Raw genomic sequence first — 16,949 nt, forward strand, 5'->3', positions numbered from 1 at the left:
AATTTAAAGGAGGCGGTCTTGGAAACCCTTTGTCGGCGCGGCGGACAAGCACTAATTTGGGTTCCTTATCATGCGTGGCTGAGTTGGCCCTCAACGAAAGAACTCTCAAGGGACTTACTGAATTAAAATTGCCATATCATCGAAGGCAGATACAAACAAAAACAGTGATTATCTCGAGCAAAGAAGCAAAGGATCTTTAAGAACAAATCTTTTTGAGACAAGAGGCGCTCGGTCATGCGTCAATTCCTTGTGGTTTCTTTGTATTTGAAGGGCTTTCCGGTCGCCAATGACTTCTGTATTTTTTTTCCTTACAAAAAAAACCGCGACTTCTTTTTAATAAATACGACCTACATCAATCACAATTTTTTCCATAGCCTTGGGCGAAGTAGGAAATACGATCTTTTTACACCACGCCGAGTTGTTTATGTTGTCTTTAGAAGAAAATTAAACTCAATTTCTCAGACTTGTCAGGGATGAAAGTGTGTTTGCTTTCGTGGTAGGCTTAGCACGCGGGGTGCCCGATGGGTGAAACACGCGCGCGAATGAGCTTGCACACTAACTACTAAGTAAAGAGGCGAGTGTGAAAAGGAATTTGTGTGTTTATAAAAGTGATCTTGGAGGAGTGCCGGCTTGTCAAACAGCTTGCCTTGTGATTATTTCAATTATCTGAATATGACACCCGTGCGGCGGCAAGCAAGCAAGCGCCTTCTACTTAAATGAAGATTGAAAAGTAAAAGAAGGCTTTCCTTTGTTCATATATAGAGGGCTTAACTGCCACTAGAGTGGGAATAATTATCCGTCCCCTATCTCGGAAGGCTGGACAAGAAACGCTCCAAGTGGGTGTGAAGAAAGCACTTCATTTCAGTTGATAAGAATTACAAATAAAACGTTTCCTCTCGAATTTATTTTACACTTTAATCTGTACACTTCCGTGCGTGAATCGTTCGATTAGCCCCGCACAAATTTGGGTGCATTTCAGGTATAAACGACGCGGAAAATTTCACGGACAAATTAATGGAAAACATATTTGTTTTTGAAAAGTTGGGTTTTGTTCCGACATAATAAAGTACAGCAAATGGTTTTTAGAAGATCTTGCCAAAGAGACCTAAAGACAGTTAGTTTTGCAACATGCGAAAACTTTGCTACTGACTGTAAGGTATTCGTTTAACTTCTAATATATGTTTGTGTACCGTTCTGAAAAAAAGCCGGTTGTTAATAATTGTGTAGAATTGCAATAGATTTGTCTGGGGTCAGTGTTTGTATGCTTTGTAAATAGAGGACAGCATCTTCGATCTTTGGCAAATGATTTCAAGTGCCATTGTAAAATTAACGCTTTTCAAGTGCGTGGTCTGCATCAGGATTGAACAAAAGCGAAAAAGAAATCAGTGTAAATCTGTGAAGCAGATAGACACTCTGAGGCCTCACTAAAGAATTCTTAAAGATTTCTCTACATCATTTGATAATAAAACAGTTGATACACAGTGCCTATCAGAATCAGTAGAGTATCTCGATCGGAAAGGGATAAAAGTTCACAAAATACGTGTCCATCGACCGTGTGTTTGTAAATCGTGGTCTAATCGAAGCGATTTAAGGAAACAATACCATGGAGTGGTCACCAGTATAGATGTAACTACTGTACTGTGGGAAGCCATTTCAAATCCTTTACTGTTCGTGATCAGCTGATGAAAGCCATCTCACTGCCCCGTGGAGGAACCCATTGTAGTGCTCACCGGGAAACCAGTGTTTTCGAAAAACTTATTCGACTATTATCTTAATAATGGCACTATGGTGTAATTCGCACTCGAAAAAGACATAAATTTGCAGATAACGAGACCAGCAACCCATCTCACGTCTTCACAGACAGACAACTCTTGCAATCGAATCAGTGGTCTCTTTAATGTAGTCGCAAGATTCAGCTTAGCTCTTCACTTTTATGTACATTTCAACTGTAAATAACCTGAAGTCAAATGTGTCAGCTTGTTCAATTAAATAACTTAAAACTTACAGCCTTTAAATACAATTGAACAAGGCCAAAAAATTTGTTATTTTCATAGCATATCAATGTTATATCTTTCTCTCTCTCTCAGACGAGGAATTTTCACGTATTGTTCTGTACAGTAGATATCAGTAGTCAATTCAAGAACGATTTCCATTCAATCAGAATCGCACACTATTCATGTGGGTTTCAAACTCTCAATCTTAGCTAGCAAGAGCCATATTGGTAACTGTATGCATCACTGAAACAATCTCTGAACTAGGAAATTTTATACCTCTGCTTTGCGAGCCGACGTCACCCATAATATACAAAGTTTCTATTAGTTTCTCATCTTCGAGTTCAGAAACGATTTAAGCACTGAATTTACGATGTCAGAGCTTTTATATCGTGGAAAGAATATAATAGGCTTGAGAGAAAAACATTTTGTCATTAAATTCGTAATGTCTTACGTTTTGTCTCGCTCAGACTACACGATCTTGTCACTCTCGCCATTTTCAGATAAGTTACAAGTTCGTTCACTGTCGCCATCTGTGATTGCTTTTCCTTCCTCTTTTTCGTCTTTCTCCGAGTCTCCTTTCCTCACCGAATCATTATTGTGGGTTTTAACGTGCTTGGCAAGGTGATCACTTCGCATAAAACGTTTATTGCAGATGGGACAAGCGAACCGTTTCTCGCCCGTGTGCGTTCGTAAATGTCTCTGAAGTTCGTCAGAGCGTGTGAACCGCTTTCCGCAAAATAACCAGTTACACACAAATGGCCGCTCGCCAGTGTGCCAGCGGAGATGTGCTTTGAGATGTGAGGTTTTCCCGTACACTTTGCCGCAACCAGGAATGTGACAGATATGTTGAGTTTTTTTCCGAAAAGGAGCACCGGCAGCGCTTAGTCTTTCATTGTCTTGACAATTCGGACAGTCGCAAGTCGCTCGACCCGTGTACCGTCGAGTCGCTCTTGCGGCTACACTCTGCGTCGACGGCAGTAATCCTGGTGTCCCAGGAAAATACGAAGGTCCATCTATGTAAGTTGGAAGAGAAGTCTTCATAGGATCGGAACCAAGACAAGGAGGGGGCAGAAAGTGTGGATGGCTAGCCACGGAAACCGCAGCAGGAATGGGTAAACTTCCTGTGGAAAATTCGTGTGGCAGTCCTGTAAAATGGCTCAAAGTTGGGTGAAATGAACTGCCCGAAACTGCTTGATCTAGCCACGGGGTATTGCTGTGTACTTCCCAGAACGCCTGCCGTGCAGAAGCCTGCGTGTGAGGCTCTAGAGGAGGTTTAAACCAGGGCGAACCTTCGTAAGGATGCGGCATACGCGGAGGGTACATGGACGCTTCGACAGAGGCAGAGTGCACGCGACTTGCCGAGGCTATAGCCAGTGGGTCTGTGAGCGAATTATGCCCTGACGAATAGTTTGGGCTGGGGAGAAAGCTGTCGTGGTTCTGTACACTTAAAGACTCGCTAGCTGGGATGAATGCTGAAGGCAAGTTCGAATACAATCCCGCATCAGCCGGCCTTCCTCGCTGGATTGGCAGTGAAGTTGGCTGTTTCCAGTGGTAGAACCCTTTTGCCATAGTCACGTCAGATACCGGTGGCGGGCTTTGTTGTCCTATTCTGCTACAAGTCGCTGCGAGCATCGCAAGAGGTGTCAATCTGCAATCTGTCGCTGTTCCCGGCTCCTGAAAGAAGTACAAATCGAGCGTGTACAGCGTCAAAGAGATCGTATTAGCACGCGCGCGGTGCATGTAATCAGCTTATAGTTGCTAATCAAATCACGTTAAATTCCTGAACAAATACAACGGAACAAACCTGGCGAAAGAAACCCCTGTTCATAGAACCTCTGCTCGGGCCTATTCGGGGCTGTTTTGTGATCTATTTTGGTCGACGAATTCACCAGCACTTTGTACGCCCCACGAGCTTCGAAATGGACTGTTGATTTAATTCAGCCAAAACCCCAAGTACGTCTTCTTTTGAGATGCCGCCGCTCTTGTTTACAACCAATCAGCTTAACAGAAAGCCTGTTCATGACACAATGTGATTGAATGATAGGGATTTGTTGATATATAATAAGTTTCTCCAAATGGAGCCATTATTCGGAACCAATCCATACCAACAATACAAAAGCCTACAGGCGGACGTCAATGTGAAATTTTCAGCTCAACAAAATGTTGACAATTTTAGCCAGCCATTTCGCTCCCAGCTGCACTGACAAAAACCTCGAGTTCCTTCCACTTCACACCTCTCGATTGCAAGCGGAAACCATAATTGTTTCAATTGCAAATCCTTTACAATACGGCGTAAGTTCTTGTATAAAGTTCATTCTCGCGCGCTAGATTAAGTGTCATGTAAACGCTATCTGATAGCAGAAGTATAGGACATACATACTGTTGCTGTTTTGTCGAAACATGCCTGCGATATAAATACGCTCCGGTGGGTGGCACGAACGCGGACGGGGCGTTCTGCAGTTGAGAAAGGGGCGGTCTAGGGTTGTTCGATAAATATGATTCCATAAAGACAGTACTTTACAGTTACTCAGCCGTGTACTAGCTTCGAAACCTGCTCTATGTTTTGACTTCGAGCAAAATCTACCCTTCCACCTATTCCAAAACAAAGCACCTTTTCTTTCCGGATACAGAGACAGGTCCTAAATGGTAGTCTTTGTCCATTTAAAAATCTCTCAGCCTAATCCGCCATTACGATTAACTCTGAAGGAAGTATTTAATCTTCGCCTGTTTTGAAATGTGATTTTCAGGGCGCCGGGGATAATTGTTTTGTAACTGTTGAGGAAGATAATTGATATTTCAAAGAGTGCTGTCGAAGTACTGGATAACTTAAGACAAAATGCTACTCAAATCGAATTTCCTTGTCTGCCCCATGGACCGGCAGATTCTGTTGTTGTCCACTAACTTGTAACTGCGGGGTTTCTAGTCAGATTATAACTTTCTAATGGGTTTGTATAAAGACTATAAATGGCGAATGGTTCGACACACTATGTGGTGTTTCTTAAAGCGGATTTCCTGTGGTGTAGCGCTTTAGCAAGGAATACTGTAATTATAAGCATTGGTAAGCTTGTTTATAAAGTACGCATGTATTCACACCAAGGTACCTACAACTGATTTCAATAATAACACGATACAAAATTAATCCCCTCAATAAATGCGATGAGGTTTGAACAAATAGGAAATTTTCTGAAGTAGAAAAAAGAAAGAGTTTTAAGGCGTTTTCAAGCAAGAATTCTAGAACTCGAGGAAAATAGCAGAAACATAACAAATTTGTAACTTCGGCTTCGTGCGGTTTTCGTATTGTGTTACTAACAAGGTTCGGTGAGCGGCGTAACCTTTTGACAAACAAACACCATTTTGATCAAACTTCCAAATTCCATACGAATGCATTTGCAAGTAACTTTTGTCAGCAGTGAACTTTGAGGGGCGAATTTTTCTAGGGTTCGCTAAAAATACTAAATGACTTTATGCACGAACTGACCCATTTCTCATACCTGAATGATGATCAAAGAATCCCGCCGGGTTAAGATTGCAGTGATTTAGAAAACGATGAATTGGGTTAACACGGGCGGTTTTCCACTTCGCGCTTCGACACCCCTTGTGTACTGTCCGCCGTTCCTTCTTTGCCCCTGACTGACTTGTGTTTGCCTTTTGGATCAGGAGCTCCGCGTTCAACACACACGCAAGGAAAATATTGAGCTATCAGGCGTGGTTTGCGAAATTATCTATGGCCTTAAAAACTGATAGATTTAATTAGATCCCTTTTGATGTGCCGCTTCATGATTGACGTGCCGTCTGCTCGCAGAGCGCATTAACTACTCCCCGTACAATAAATCACACCTACAATTTAAACGTGTGATAAGCATTCCAGCTGCAGGCCTGCATTTAATCGAACAGGCTCATTGTTCTAGCGGAGGAGCTAGACGCATAATAGGGGAACCGATTTAGTAGGTCAAACCAGCCTTAGGGTCCGACTTTTAAGTGTTAATTATAGGGAATGTTAAAAACTCTTCCAGCTACGGTCATATTACCGGCTTGTTCAAATTTGAGTGCAAATTGCGATGGTACGCCCCCTCTTCATAGGCGCTTGATAGGCAAAGAGATTAAACTAGTACAGTCAATCTATCTAAGGGTTTATAGTTGTATTTACAATATCAATTGATGTTCACATCAAGCGCACGTTCTTGTCGTTTGAACGCGCATTTGTCATCTATCGACAGGCCGTGGTTACGCGGGCATTTCACTGGGTTTCCATTGTGTTTGTAAACCTTGTCTTGTCTGTCAAAACCGATAAAGATCTGGTTTGAATTAATTTCATCGGTTTGTGTATGTTTAGCGGTGAAGAAATCAAGCCAATCTCGGGTCCTAACCTGGGAACAGCGCGCGATGGCATCGACTGGATGTTAAACACGGTTTTAACAAGATATCTTTTAAATTAGAAAGGTAAACGCGTATATTTACATAACATTTTGTTCGTGTTAATAGATTTGTTTATGGTATGAATGTTTACATTTCTCCTGCCGCCACCCGAAAATTCGCTAATGGAATTAGGAAACACATTTTGGCTTTGGGGTGTTTTAATTGTCCCGCGTTCTGTGGAGAGGAATCTTGAGTCCCGTGTATCAAAAAAAAAAAAAAAAAAAATCGCCCAAAACCTCCGGTAATGACAACCAATTTCGATTTCGTCTTTTGAAGAAAGCCTGTTCGAACTCTTTTGTTGTTTTCCGCTTTCACACTTTTGATTTCAAAAGAAAGGGAGTTATTACAACTAAAACCCCTAGAATTGAATTCAATCTTTCTAATCTACACTTTTGGTGCCCACATGAATTAAACATCGCTTTTTATTGCACGTGGACTTTAGAAAACAGCCGACAGTGTAGATTTCAACCGGCCTAACGCAGTGCGTAGCGAACAATGAACCTAATTAAATCAAGTACACATTGCTGTGTTTATTTGCTTTTCTATTAGCTCGTTGTGAAGCGCCAAAGTGTTCATCTGGACAAACTGCCTCAAAATCACAACCCCCGCTGAGCTTATATAAACTATTTTTTTCGGAATTGTTTTCGTTTTATTTCCGAAGTTTTAGACAAACTCCTGAACTCAAAATTTGAAAAACAAACTCACCAGCCGTTACTAGCTGGTGGTTGAAAATTTTCAAGTGCTTCACTGACAAAAAAAAAAAATCTGTCCAGCCCAATTTCCTTCTTTCAAGCACAGTTTTATTGATTGATTGATGCGGGAAGGACATCTTTTTAACCCTTACTTTGAATTCAACCTTTGTTATCGATTTTAACTAGTGCACTTAATACTTAAAAGCGAAAGATGTTCCGGAACGGCTTGCCATAAGCAATTTATCCGCTTTGTCAGTGCAATTGGCTTGAAACTGTTTCTGTTTTGATGGACTAAGGCCTGAGAAAGGTAAAGAAGAAGGTTGTGTCTTTCAAGAAATGGGGCCGTTTGAAGTTTTAATTGCAGCGGGAAGAAACCATTGATAACACTTGACTCGTGGTCTGTGGAAAACGGTCGAGTTCATAACCACTGGCAAAGATCGGTCTGATAAAACAATTGTTATTTCCTTTGTTAGTCAGGATAACGAAAATATTCCCTGCTGAGCTTCTGAGAAACGTAAAAAGAGAACAGTTGGTGGACAAACAAAGAGATTTATTTTAACTTTAGTACGACAAAAAATAAATCGCCCAACAAGTTTCGATGCAAAGTTCCACATCACCCAATTAATGTTTTAGTAATTTTAAAATTCCCTGCACGTTTACAAGATTGTTCTTTGGATTATTATTGAAAAGCCAGACTAGGTCTCGATGTCTTTCAGTCTTTGAAATTCGAAAACAACTGCGATTTCCTGACAGAACAGCGAGTGTTAGGAAGAAGTTATCAGAAGAAATAACAGAAACGGAAGGACCTGATTTGGAAACCACTGCACAATTTGTTTATTTTTTCATTAACAATGTAGTTGCGCTTATTTGTTTCCTGTTTTCGCCGAAGCCAGTAAAGATTTTTTCTTCCCTAGCGGCTTGCTAATCGCACTGAGTTATTATTAGACTCTCAAGCAGATATCTTAAATTTTCCAAACATGTCTTTTAATTCACGGCTGTCAAAAAAAATAAAACTACTAAAACTTCGATCGGAAAACGTGGCTGGAAATTTCTAACATCTGTAAATAAAATGACTACTACACATCAAACTGGAAGCATCGTGATTTTGTGATTATTAATAATTTTGACGAGTAACGAATTCATCAACCTTTTGGCTAGTAATTCTATAATTCAGGGCTTGTTTATTTTCTAGCTCGCCGGTTCCAAAATTATTTTTCATTTCTACAGTGCTCTTTGATATGGAACTCCTTTGTTCATTCGGCAACACTTCACCTCATTTGACACCTGCTGTCCTGAAAATTTCCTTTTGTTAGAGAATTCACGGCCATGCCCTCTAGAAAAGCCTTTTCCCACCAGAGTAACATATGGTCTGTTAGGGGCGGAAGGCAGGACAAGATTGCACTAGCTCGCGTGTGTTAAATTCGTCCGAAGTTCGTTTCAAGTTGGCTCTTGAACTCACTCGAAATTTGCTATGCACTTTCTTTTCATACCTGCTTCATCGTGGAGCTGAGTGACAGAACACCAGTCGTACCTACGGAATGCCGCCCATTTAAGATGTTTTCTGCTAAACTACAGACTCACACATGAATGCGGAACCTGCTTGCTTTGCGGTGAATGAGTTGATGACGAACCTCGACTCAACTGTTTCATGGCGCTTTAATTCCTGTAGGAGTTTGCCTCCATTTTTTGTGGGGATTCTTTTGGGGGTTGAATATTTAGGTCGTGCATGTCACACAAAACAGCTGCATTTTCTCATTTATTTTTGTTACAATAAACTCGAATAATTCAGTAAAACTGGGCGTGCTCGCCCCAGCTAAGAAATGAAAGCCAATTAAGTGCTGAAGCCTGTACTTTGTTCCGGAAGCGGTCCGAATTAAGGCCGCTTAACTCAAGTGCCCCATACAAAATGAACTTAACAACTTTGGTGCCTAATAGTTATAGCTTTCGTTAAGTTAATTTGGGGGCAGAGTTCTTTATTTCGCCTTTTGACGAGACCAAAGTGAAGTTCCCCATTAAGCTTCGATCCCACCTGCAGTTAAAAGAGTGTAATGAATCCAGCTAACTCGGAAATTCGTGAAGTGAAGTCTTTTAACAATCACACCAGCCACGCTTTTTACTGATTTTGTTTCAACGTGGCCGTGTTAATTGTGATCTTGTTTTAAGTGGAATTTTCCAAACGTTTGCTTGTTTATGATAAGTAAATATAAACACACTCGTTATTTGTTAAGGTTGACTGTGATGCTAATATTGTTACTCTAAGCTTTGATTCGTCACCACAGTCTGTCTCTCTTCAAGCCCGTGTTTATCTGTGATTTCGGCAGGGTGTTTTTCTAAACTGAACTAGTATTTTGTCTGTGATTTTTAGTTGTCTTCCATTTCAAGTGAAGGTCTTAGGAAATCTCGAATCCCTTTAAATTTATCTAGTCCCTTTCAAATCTAAGATTACGAACTCCTACCAAGCGATTTTTTTTCCGAAACCTTTTACATGCAATCGACTTCTCGGGGTTTAAAGGCTGTCCTTAAAAATCATTTACTGATTTTGTTCTCGATTTTTCCAGCGCTGGGAAATTAAAAGTTCTTCAACAAACTATTTAGAGCGTGCTTTTTTAGGTTGAAAGTTACTTGATCGTTGCGGCGGGAGCCAAATTAGTAAAACACTCAGATAAAATACCACATGTTGCGCGAGAAACGTGAATGCTTTTACGCGTAAAACGAGAACCTCTAAACACGGTGGCTGTTTAGAAAACAGGTGTTTTATTTGCACCTAAATTGCCTGGCTTAAAATATCGGACCAACCGAAAATCACTTTGCTATGAATAAGAAACTTGACCTACCGAAAAACAATTTTTCTTCAAATTTTTATGGCATCGCAAAGGCCAGAAATTTGGCTTTGGCTGAAGTCCATGGTGACGCTACGTGCGAAGAAAACATGTTCTGAAAAAATTCCTAAAGATCTTTATGTATGTGACGAACAATTATTTAGCGTGGTGTAGGAGCTTGTTATGTTGTCAACACGTCTACTGTAAATTATATATCGCGGGTAATTGCAGGTTTGAATCGTAAAAACGCTGTTTTACACTGAAGTTGAAAATCGGGCACTTCGCACCGATAGCCGTGGAGTGCCAGAAATGACAGCACGATTTTCCAAACTCTTGCATAAACTTTTCAGCGTAAAAGACTTACTCGGTAGTATTAAACATTTAACGCAAAATTATAGCTTGTTAACACCATGCACTTTCTAAAAACGGCCGATAATAGAAATGCAAAAGTCCGCTATATGTGAGAGTTATTTTGATATTTGTCGGGCGGAAGCTTGTTTTACATGATATAAATATTGTTTTGACGTATATAAACAATTCAAGGCCAAGAACCCATTTCATGTCCGAGTTGCCGGGAAAATGAAATGTATTATTTCTTATTCTAAAATTCTATAAGAAAATTTTAAGCGGCTCATCAAACCCAGAAACTAATTAGTCAATACTTACAAATAACAGTATAATGAGCGAGCCATGTAAATTATTTTCGAGCTCTGCTGTATGAAAAAAATTCGATCGGAGACAGTACGACTAGAAATCTCAACAGGAAGGGAATTGAAGCCTATATGGAATGACAAATTAGAACATGAAAATATTGCTTCTTTCCGGCGAGCAAGGAAAGATTTGGGATCAGTTGAATATCAGCAAAATTCTAACCGGAGAAGGACTGCGAAAATTGAAGGGTTTTAATCTTACCAAAAAGTAAAATTAGCGAGTCTCCCGATCAGATCACCTACCAGGTTTGTGTTTTAGATGGCGCTTTTCATCACAAACACAAGGGGTGGGACTAAAACAAAAACCACCCCAAATCGAGAGGATCACCTTAGTTGGGTTCGTCCCAGAATTGGACAGCAGAAAGATGAGCTTTCATACCTTTCAAAAGCGTCAGAAGAACTGCTAAAATCACTCGCCCCTCTAAGGTCTGGAGGAGGTGTCGGTGGTACTTCGTTGTCAAAGAGGCTGCTGGTTGATACTGGCTTGTTCCTCTTAGACAAAAAGAGATACATTTGACTCGTTGCTTCCTGGCCACGCCCCCCGCCCCTACCTGTCTGTCATTTAAGTGTCCGGTGATCAAACGAGAAGAATTGCCAATCAATCACAAGTTGCTTTAAACTGGTTTCCCTCTGAATGATGTCAAGATGGGTAAGTGTGCGAAGCGCCCATGTCAAGACCAAAAATTATCATGCGTGGAGTTTTGTTTTCAGTGCTTCAACAGAATTTCATACTCGATGACGTCAGATTTTTGCACACGCGAAAAGACGGAAGGATTTTAAAAATTCACTGGCTGAGAAAATGTCAAAGTGTTACGGGTCTTTCGGTAGGCGTGTGAATCGATACTTGTGGAATATTGCTGATGTGATTTTTATTGAATCAAGCAAGCATGTATCTTTGTTTGGTTTTACCTCAATCTTTTTTTATTGAAAGTTTCGGACCTTAAGGGATGCAAATCACTAACAATGGAAATTTTAATCTTGAAAAAATTGCGGTAGGCCCATTCGTTCTTTGAGACATCTTTTGGACAATTTATAATTCTGAATTGCTCCAGACAAGTTGCCTTAGACGACTTATGTTATAAGTCGTTTTTTTTACAGATCATTGCCTCGGCCACGCTTAAAAATGAAGATTTTGTGAAGACATTTTGCTTTCCTCTAAAAATGGCTTCCTAGTACAGCCCCGAGTTAACGAATCCTGTTTATAGGAAGGCGTGAGACAGTTGAAAATTTAAAATACTTTCTGATAAATGCTATTAGAACATTTGATAAGTTGTTTATACTGTCGTGAATTATTTTTTTGCTATATGGCAATATTTATTTGTCGTTGAATTGAAATGAACGTTTGTTGCAAAATGGAGATCTGCAGCAAATCCATCGGCAAGGCTATCGCAATCTGATGATGTGTGATCGATTTGCTTTGAGGCAAAATGTAGAGTTATAAAGGAAATGATACATGTTTGTAATTGAATGTGTTTAAGCTGATCGGACCTCGGGAAAATGGAGCAATTGGAATATTCGAACGTGGATTTCACGTTGGACCGGGGCTGGACTGGAGATCTGGCGGTCCGGATCGACCGCTGGTCGGCTTAAACTTCGGCGGTGGGACTTAATAATCTTAATGGTGTTTTATTAGAATTCTCAGCTCAGAATAAACATCTTGAAATTATTACATTTCTTTCCTCGTCCTAACTTAAGGTGTTGGTTTGTTAAATGACTGGAGAGAAGGCCAATTCATTCAACAGAAAAAACGCTGTTTTCTGGGCTCTCTCCTCCAAAACGTGATACATTTCAAGTTGTCGATTTTTTTCCTTACCATAAGATAAGAACCTAGTTAACGGGAGGCTGGAGTTTGGCCATGTGTATTAAAATGTCAGCTGCCGCGTAGAATTAAGATAAGTTATCTGCTCCTAGTTAAAATTAGAGCAATTTGTCTGTTTTTAGCTAAAATTAACGCAATTAATTTTAAAATTTGGGCAATTTGCCCGAAGTCTTTTGAAAATCCATTTCTCTGGATCTGTTGTCGGGCCAATAAACTCATTTATATCAGAAAAAAATGCTTTTCAGATATCTAATTTTAGGCCTCTCTCCTCCAAAACGTGATATATTTTGTCGATTTTTTCCTTACCGTAAAATAATGAGTGTATTGGGAACCTGGAATTCATTTTAAAATTTATACAATTTGCCCGATGTCTTTGAACATCCATTTGTATGTTGTCGGACCGATAAATTCATCTGCAATTTGTGTTTTTCTAAAAATTAAGAACTCGAATATATTTGAATCGAAAGTCCGCGCAATACTTTTGAAAATAAGGGGCTTCATAAGATAATACCATAGGTGACATTCGCCAAATACGCAAGCGAAAACAGATAAAACAAATTAAGACAATACGTAGTGATTGGCGTTGTTCTTGCAGCAGTTTCCACTTCCGCCGTGTGTTAACTCGCCTACTACGTACACATCGATTCTGAAATGGAGTTTATTAGGACACCGTACTAACATATATTTATTTTCCGATTCTTGATTAGAGTGAGATTTTCTTCGCGGTCCTCGAGAAAAGATGGCCATTAATGCGCTTAAATCGCACAAATGCGACAATTGCTCCGTTAACGAGGTTTCGCGTTTACAAGAGGGAAAAAAGTGGTTAATTTAGTTGTTTTGAAGTTATTTTTGACGAAAGTGGCGCTTGGCGAGGCACCAAAACCCGCAAATTTGTGTACAATTCACTTAAGGTACTAAATTGCTGAGACGTAAGGAAAAATGGAAGGAAAATAAGCTTACTAGTAGCACAAATAAATATTCAAATTTATGTTTATCCATTTTTGAGATGAATTGTTTTTCTTGTTTCTGCCGGGGCAGATGTTTTTAAGAGCCAGGCAGCCTTGTGGAAAAATGGACTCTGTTTGTTAAGTTTTAAGTGTGCCATTTTAATTAGCGTGTCCGCCCATACCCAGCCTTTCTCTGTGTAAGTTATTATTAACTTAGTTTTCTTTAAATTATTAATGGTTACTAAAGAAGTTCGAAAGAACATCAATTAGCGTCAACTTAAACAATGGGAAGTGGACAATTCCGTCTGGGCTCTCGACAAATGAGGAAGCACGCAACTCAAAACTGAGCACGTTTCCCTGCGTTACGTTTAGAAGGCATAAGAATGCATTTCAAATTTCCGCTCGCTAAACTCAAAGACGAGGTCTTTGTGTGTGCTGAAGATCAAAATGCATCACTATAACATATTTGAAGCTATAACATTTTTTATGCCTCCCACGTTTTATTTAATGATAGAACACTGAAGGTTGCGGCGGCTTAAGGTCTAGCCGCCACGGCCAAATAAAAAGGGCTTTAATGGCTATCTGGTTTACCGGCGAAACAACGGTGTCGAATTTTCCCGGTAGAAAACCGCAAAATGGCCGACCGTCACTCTGCGGTTTACCGCGATGCAAAAACAAGAACTAAATCAACTGATTAAACTTTCGCCAGCAAGTTTCACATTGCTTTTATTGACTTTTTCTTCAACGAATTACAAGGGAACGGAGTCTGCTCGCCGTTTCATACTTATTGCTTTAGGTACGTTTAGCTATCCTTCTTGTTACGAGAAAATAGCGAGCATTAGAAAACGGAGGTGACGAGAAATCTCCTTGGAATAAATGTACGTACTTGGAATATCCTGTGAACAGTTGAAATGTTAATAAGTTTGGAGGTGGAGTTTTCTTTTCCGATGCAAAATCTTTTCAGGAACCCGGATAGAAGTTAAAATGATGTAGTTAACCAACTTTGTAAAGACATGTTTGATCCACAAACCTTCAAGTTTGCCCCGACGAAGACCCGACGATCGAAACGTCAGTTTTTCAAGATTCGATACGGCGGTTGATTTGCGTTTGTCAAATTTAAGTTGATAATTATGCAGCAGTTAAATTTGAGGTCGCGAGGCATTTAAACTTGTGGTGGGGAAGGGTTCTGCAGGACTCTCGATTTTATTACCTAACAATGGCCTCGGGCGGCGCGGGGGGGGGGGGGGTACTATGTAAATCTTTAGGTGGGGTGTGCCGCTGAGACACTGAAACCTTCTTCTAGACTCAGGTTCCACAAACCCCTACCCTGTCCCAGACGACTAGCTATTTTACACGCAGAAACTTAATCACTATCGTAGTCTAACTTGCGCTAAGTAGATCAATATCTAACAAAGTCACCTCTGTTTATGTGAATTTCTCACTTCCGAGTTTCACTTTCTTTGATACAACCCCGGGTAAAGAACCCTGTTCTAGGCTTGATTATTTATACACTTGCGACTTCCTGGTAAATTATACTCTATCGCAGATTAAACTGCCGATTAAACCATACCCTTCACAGCGGCACATACCCCTATAGGTTATGTATGAGAGTACCTCCCCCGAAAATTGCCTACGGCTATCTCCAGGCAACCAAGCAATTAAGTTATGAGAACAAACGAACTGAACACTGATCCCGAAAACATGGGTTTTTGAAGCTAACCTCGGGAAAGCATTACATGGTTAAATTATGACCGTTAGGCCTGGGCGAGGGTCATAAATTTAGAACGTACCTAATTCTTAAAGTTTACAGTTCTATTTGTAATATTTTTTTCTTCATTTATAGTGTCCTCGATCGATTAGTACGGTGCTTAATTCCATGGCGCTTGAGTAAAGTGATTTATTCTATTTGCTGTCGCCTTTTGGGCGTGGCTCGAACTCAATTTTCAGTTCTTAGTGCTAAGGATAATCCTGAGGCCCCGTTCACACTATATCGGAGAAATTTGAAAACGGCGTTTTCACTCTGAAACCTTATCAAATGCTTTCCGTCCACAATACGCTGAAGAAATTTGAAAACGCAACAATCACCGGTCATTTTGTATTTGTTTTCGAGGAAAATTCGGGCAGGGAAATCTTGACCTTCTCGTTTTCGAAAAGCTCCGTTTTCAAAATGTTTTCCGTCCACACTAGAATGCAAAGCCGGCGTTTTGAAATTCCTCCGGTTTGAAGAGCGTTTTTGAAAAGTTCCCGGCGTTTTCTTGACGGATTAGTGTGGACGGTAGTTCTAACAAGGCTGCGTTTTTAAATTTCTCCGGCGTAGTGTGGACGGAACACGTTTGATGCGTTTTGAGAGTGAAGAAGCCAAATTGTCAAAAAAAGTAAGCATTCCAAATCAAACCAAGATTTTAAGTGAAAATATCGAAACAAAAAGTCTAAGTTTACTCTGCCTTATTAGATCGTCTCGAGCCTTGAAATAAAAATATTTTTCACATTCATTCGTTGAAGGTGAGCCATATTCAAATGTTCGTCGGGATTAAAATTTTCTGTACAAAAACGAGCTCGAAGGTCGTCTAAAACCTGGATTTTACTATGACATAAGCATAATCACAAGCATAAACATAAAGGTAGTGAGGACGTTCACAACACAAGCATGGGCACAAGAAGCTAGAGCAATTTTTTAAATTTCTTTTCAGATAGAAAACAGCTCTAAGAAAGTAGACACGCTGATTGGTTTAAAATCGTGTTTCTATTAAAGAACTAAATTATGAGCTCGAGATTTCTATCACTCATAATCTAATTGTTTTAATGTAAATCTACTAGTCGTTCAAAACTTTATCTAAATCCTCTTCAAAGACACTTCGAAAACGCCAAGAAGTGGCCGTCATTTTGTTAACAAGGGTACACTGCTACGGTGCTCACTATCTATCACAGAATAGATAGTGAGTAACGTAGCCCATCAGAGGACGACATTCGTGAAAGTACACTGGTAGATTTATACTAAAACTCAATAGAAACACAGAACTAGCACGAGCTGTTGCAGGGGCGGATCTGGGGGGCAGGGTGCAGGGGTCCCCCTGAGATGAAGTCTTCTTCTTCGTATTCGCTTTTAAAATTTGTTTACCTCGCCAGTCAGTTACGCTATTCCTTAGTGGTGCACCCCTCCTAAGAAAAATCCTGGATCTGCCCCTGTGTTGACATAATGATGATCAAAGTAAACAAGTTGTTTTGGTTTTTTCGTCGCGGTGTTCGTTCTCCGTGTTTCTATCGAGTTTTTGTAAAAATCTTTTAGAGTTCTATCACGAATGTCGTTTTCTGATAGGCTATGCTACACACTATCTATTCTGTGATAGATAGTGAGTAGTGTAGCAGTGTGCCCTTGTTAACAAAATGACGGCCGCTTCTTGGCGTTTTCGAAGTGTCTGAAGAGGATTTAGATAAAGTTTCGAACGACTAGTATATTTATACTAAAACAATTAGATTATACACTCTCAACTATCACGTATCACGCGATAGAAATCTCGAGCTCATAATGTAATTGTTTAATAACACTCGTGG

At 40.1% G+C, this 16,949-nt stretch overlaps 2 protein-coding genes across 4 annotated transcripts in view; both read right to left on the reverse strand.

Annotated features, from left to right (window-relative positions):
• Positions 1-11,312, reverse strand: part of LOC149113247 (uncharacterized) — a 46,141-nt gene extending 34,829 nt beyond the window's left edge. Inside the window, exon 1 of the mRNA XM_089288123.1 lies at positions 11,011-11,312. Within this exon, the coding sequence (XP_089144249.1) occupies positions 11,011-11,144 (134 nt within the window). The 5' untranslated portion in view covers positions 11,145-11,312. The remainder of the gene's footprint in view (positions 1-11,010) is intronic.
• On the reverse strand, positions 1,872-8,779 carry LOC110063532 (transcription factor Sp9-like). Of its 3 annotated transcripts, none has more exons than XM_089288121.1 (2): positions 8,593-8,779; positions 1,872-3,668 (listed from the first exon to the last, which is right to left on the reverse strand). In XM_089288121.1, exons 1-2 carry the CDS (start codon positions 8,599-8,601, stop codon positions 2,463-2,465), a joined length of 1,215 nt encoding a protein of 404 aa, XP_089144247.1. In that variant the 5' UTR covers positions 8,602-8,779; the 3' UTR covers positions 1,872-2,462. The 3 variants fall into 3 exon arrangements, with proteins under 3 accessions (XP_089144247.1, XP_089144248.1, XP_020626189.1); XM_089288122.1 differs by lacking the exon at positions 8,593-8,779 and adding an exon at positions 5,486-5,721; XM_020770530.2 differs by lacking the exon at positions 8,593-8,779 and adding an exon at positions 3,799-5,458.
• Positions 11,313-16,949: the final 5,637 nt, after the last annotated feature.

This window comes from Orbicella faveolata, unplaced genomic scaffold (assembly GCF_042242905.1).
Source record: "Orbicella faveolata isolate gen_17 unplaced genomic scaffold, um_ofav_v1 contig_15, whole genome shotgun sequence".
Lineage (NCBI taxonomy): Eukaryota > Metazoa > Cnidaria > Anthozoa > Scleractinia > Merulinidae > Orbicella > Orbicella faveolata.

Bases quoted from the DNA above. Each gene is read 5' to 3' on its own strand.
- LOC110063532 (XM_020770530.2), bottom strand. From the start codon at position 3,822: ATGAACAGGGGTTTCTTTCGCCAG. The intron at 3,669-3,798 runs GTTTGTTCCGTT...TACTTCTTTCAG, and splicing joins ACAGGGGTTTCTTTCGCCAG to GAGCCGGGAACAGCGACAGA.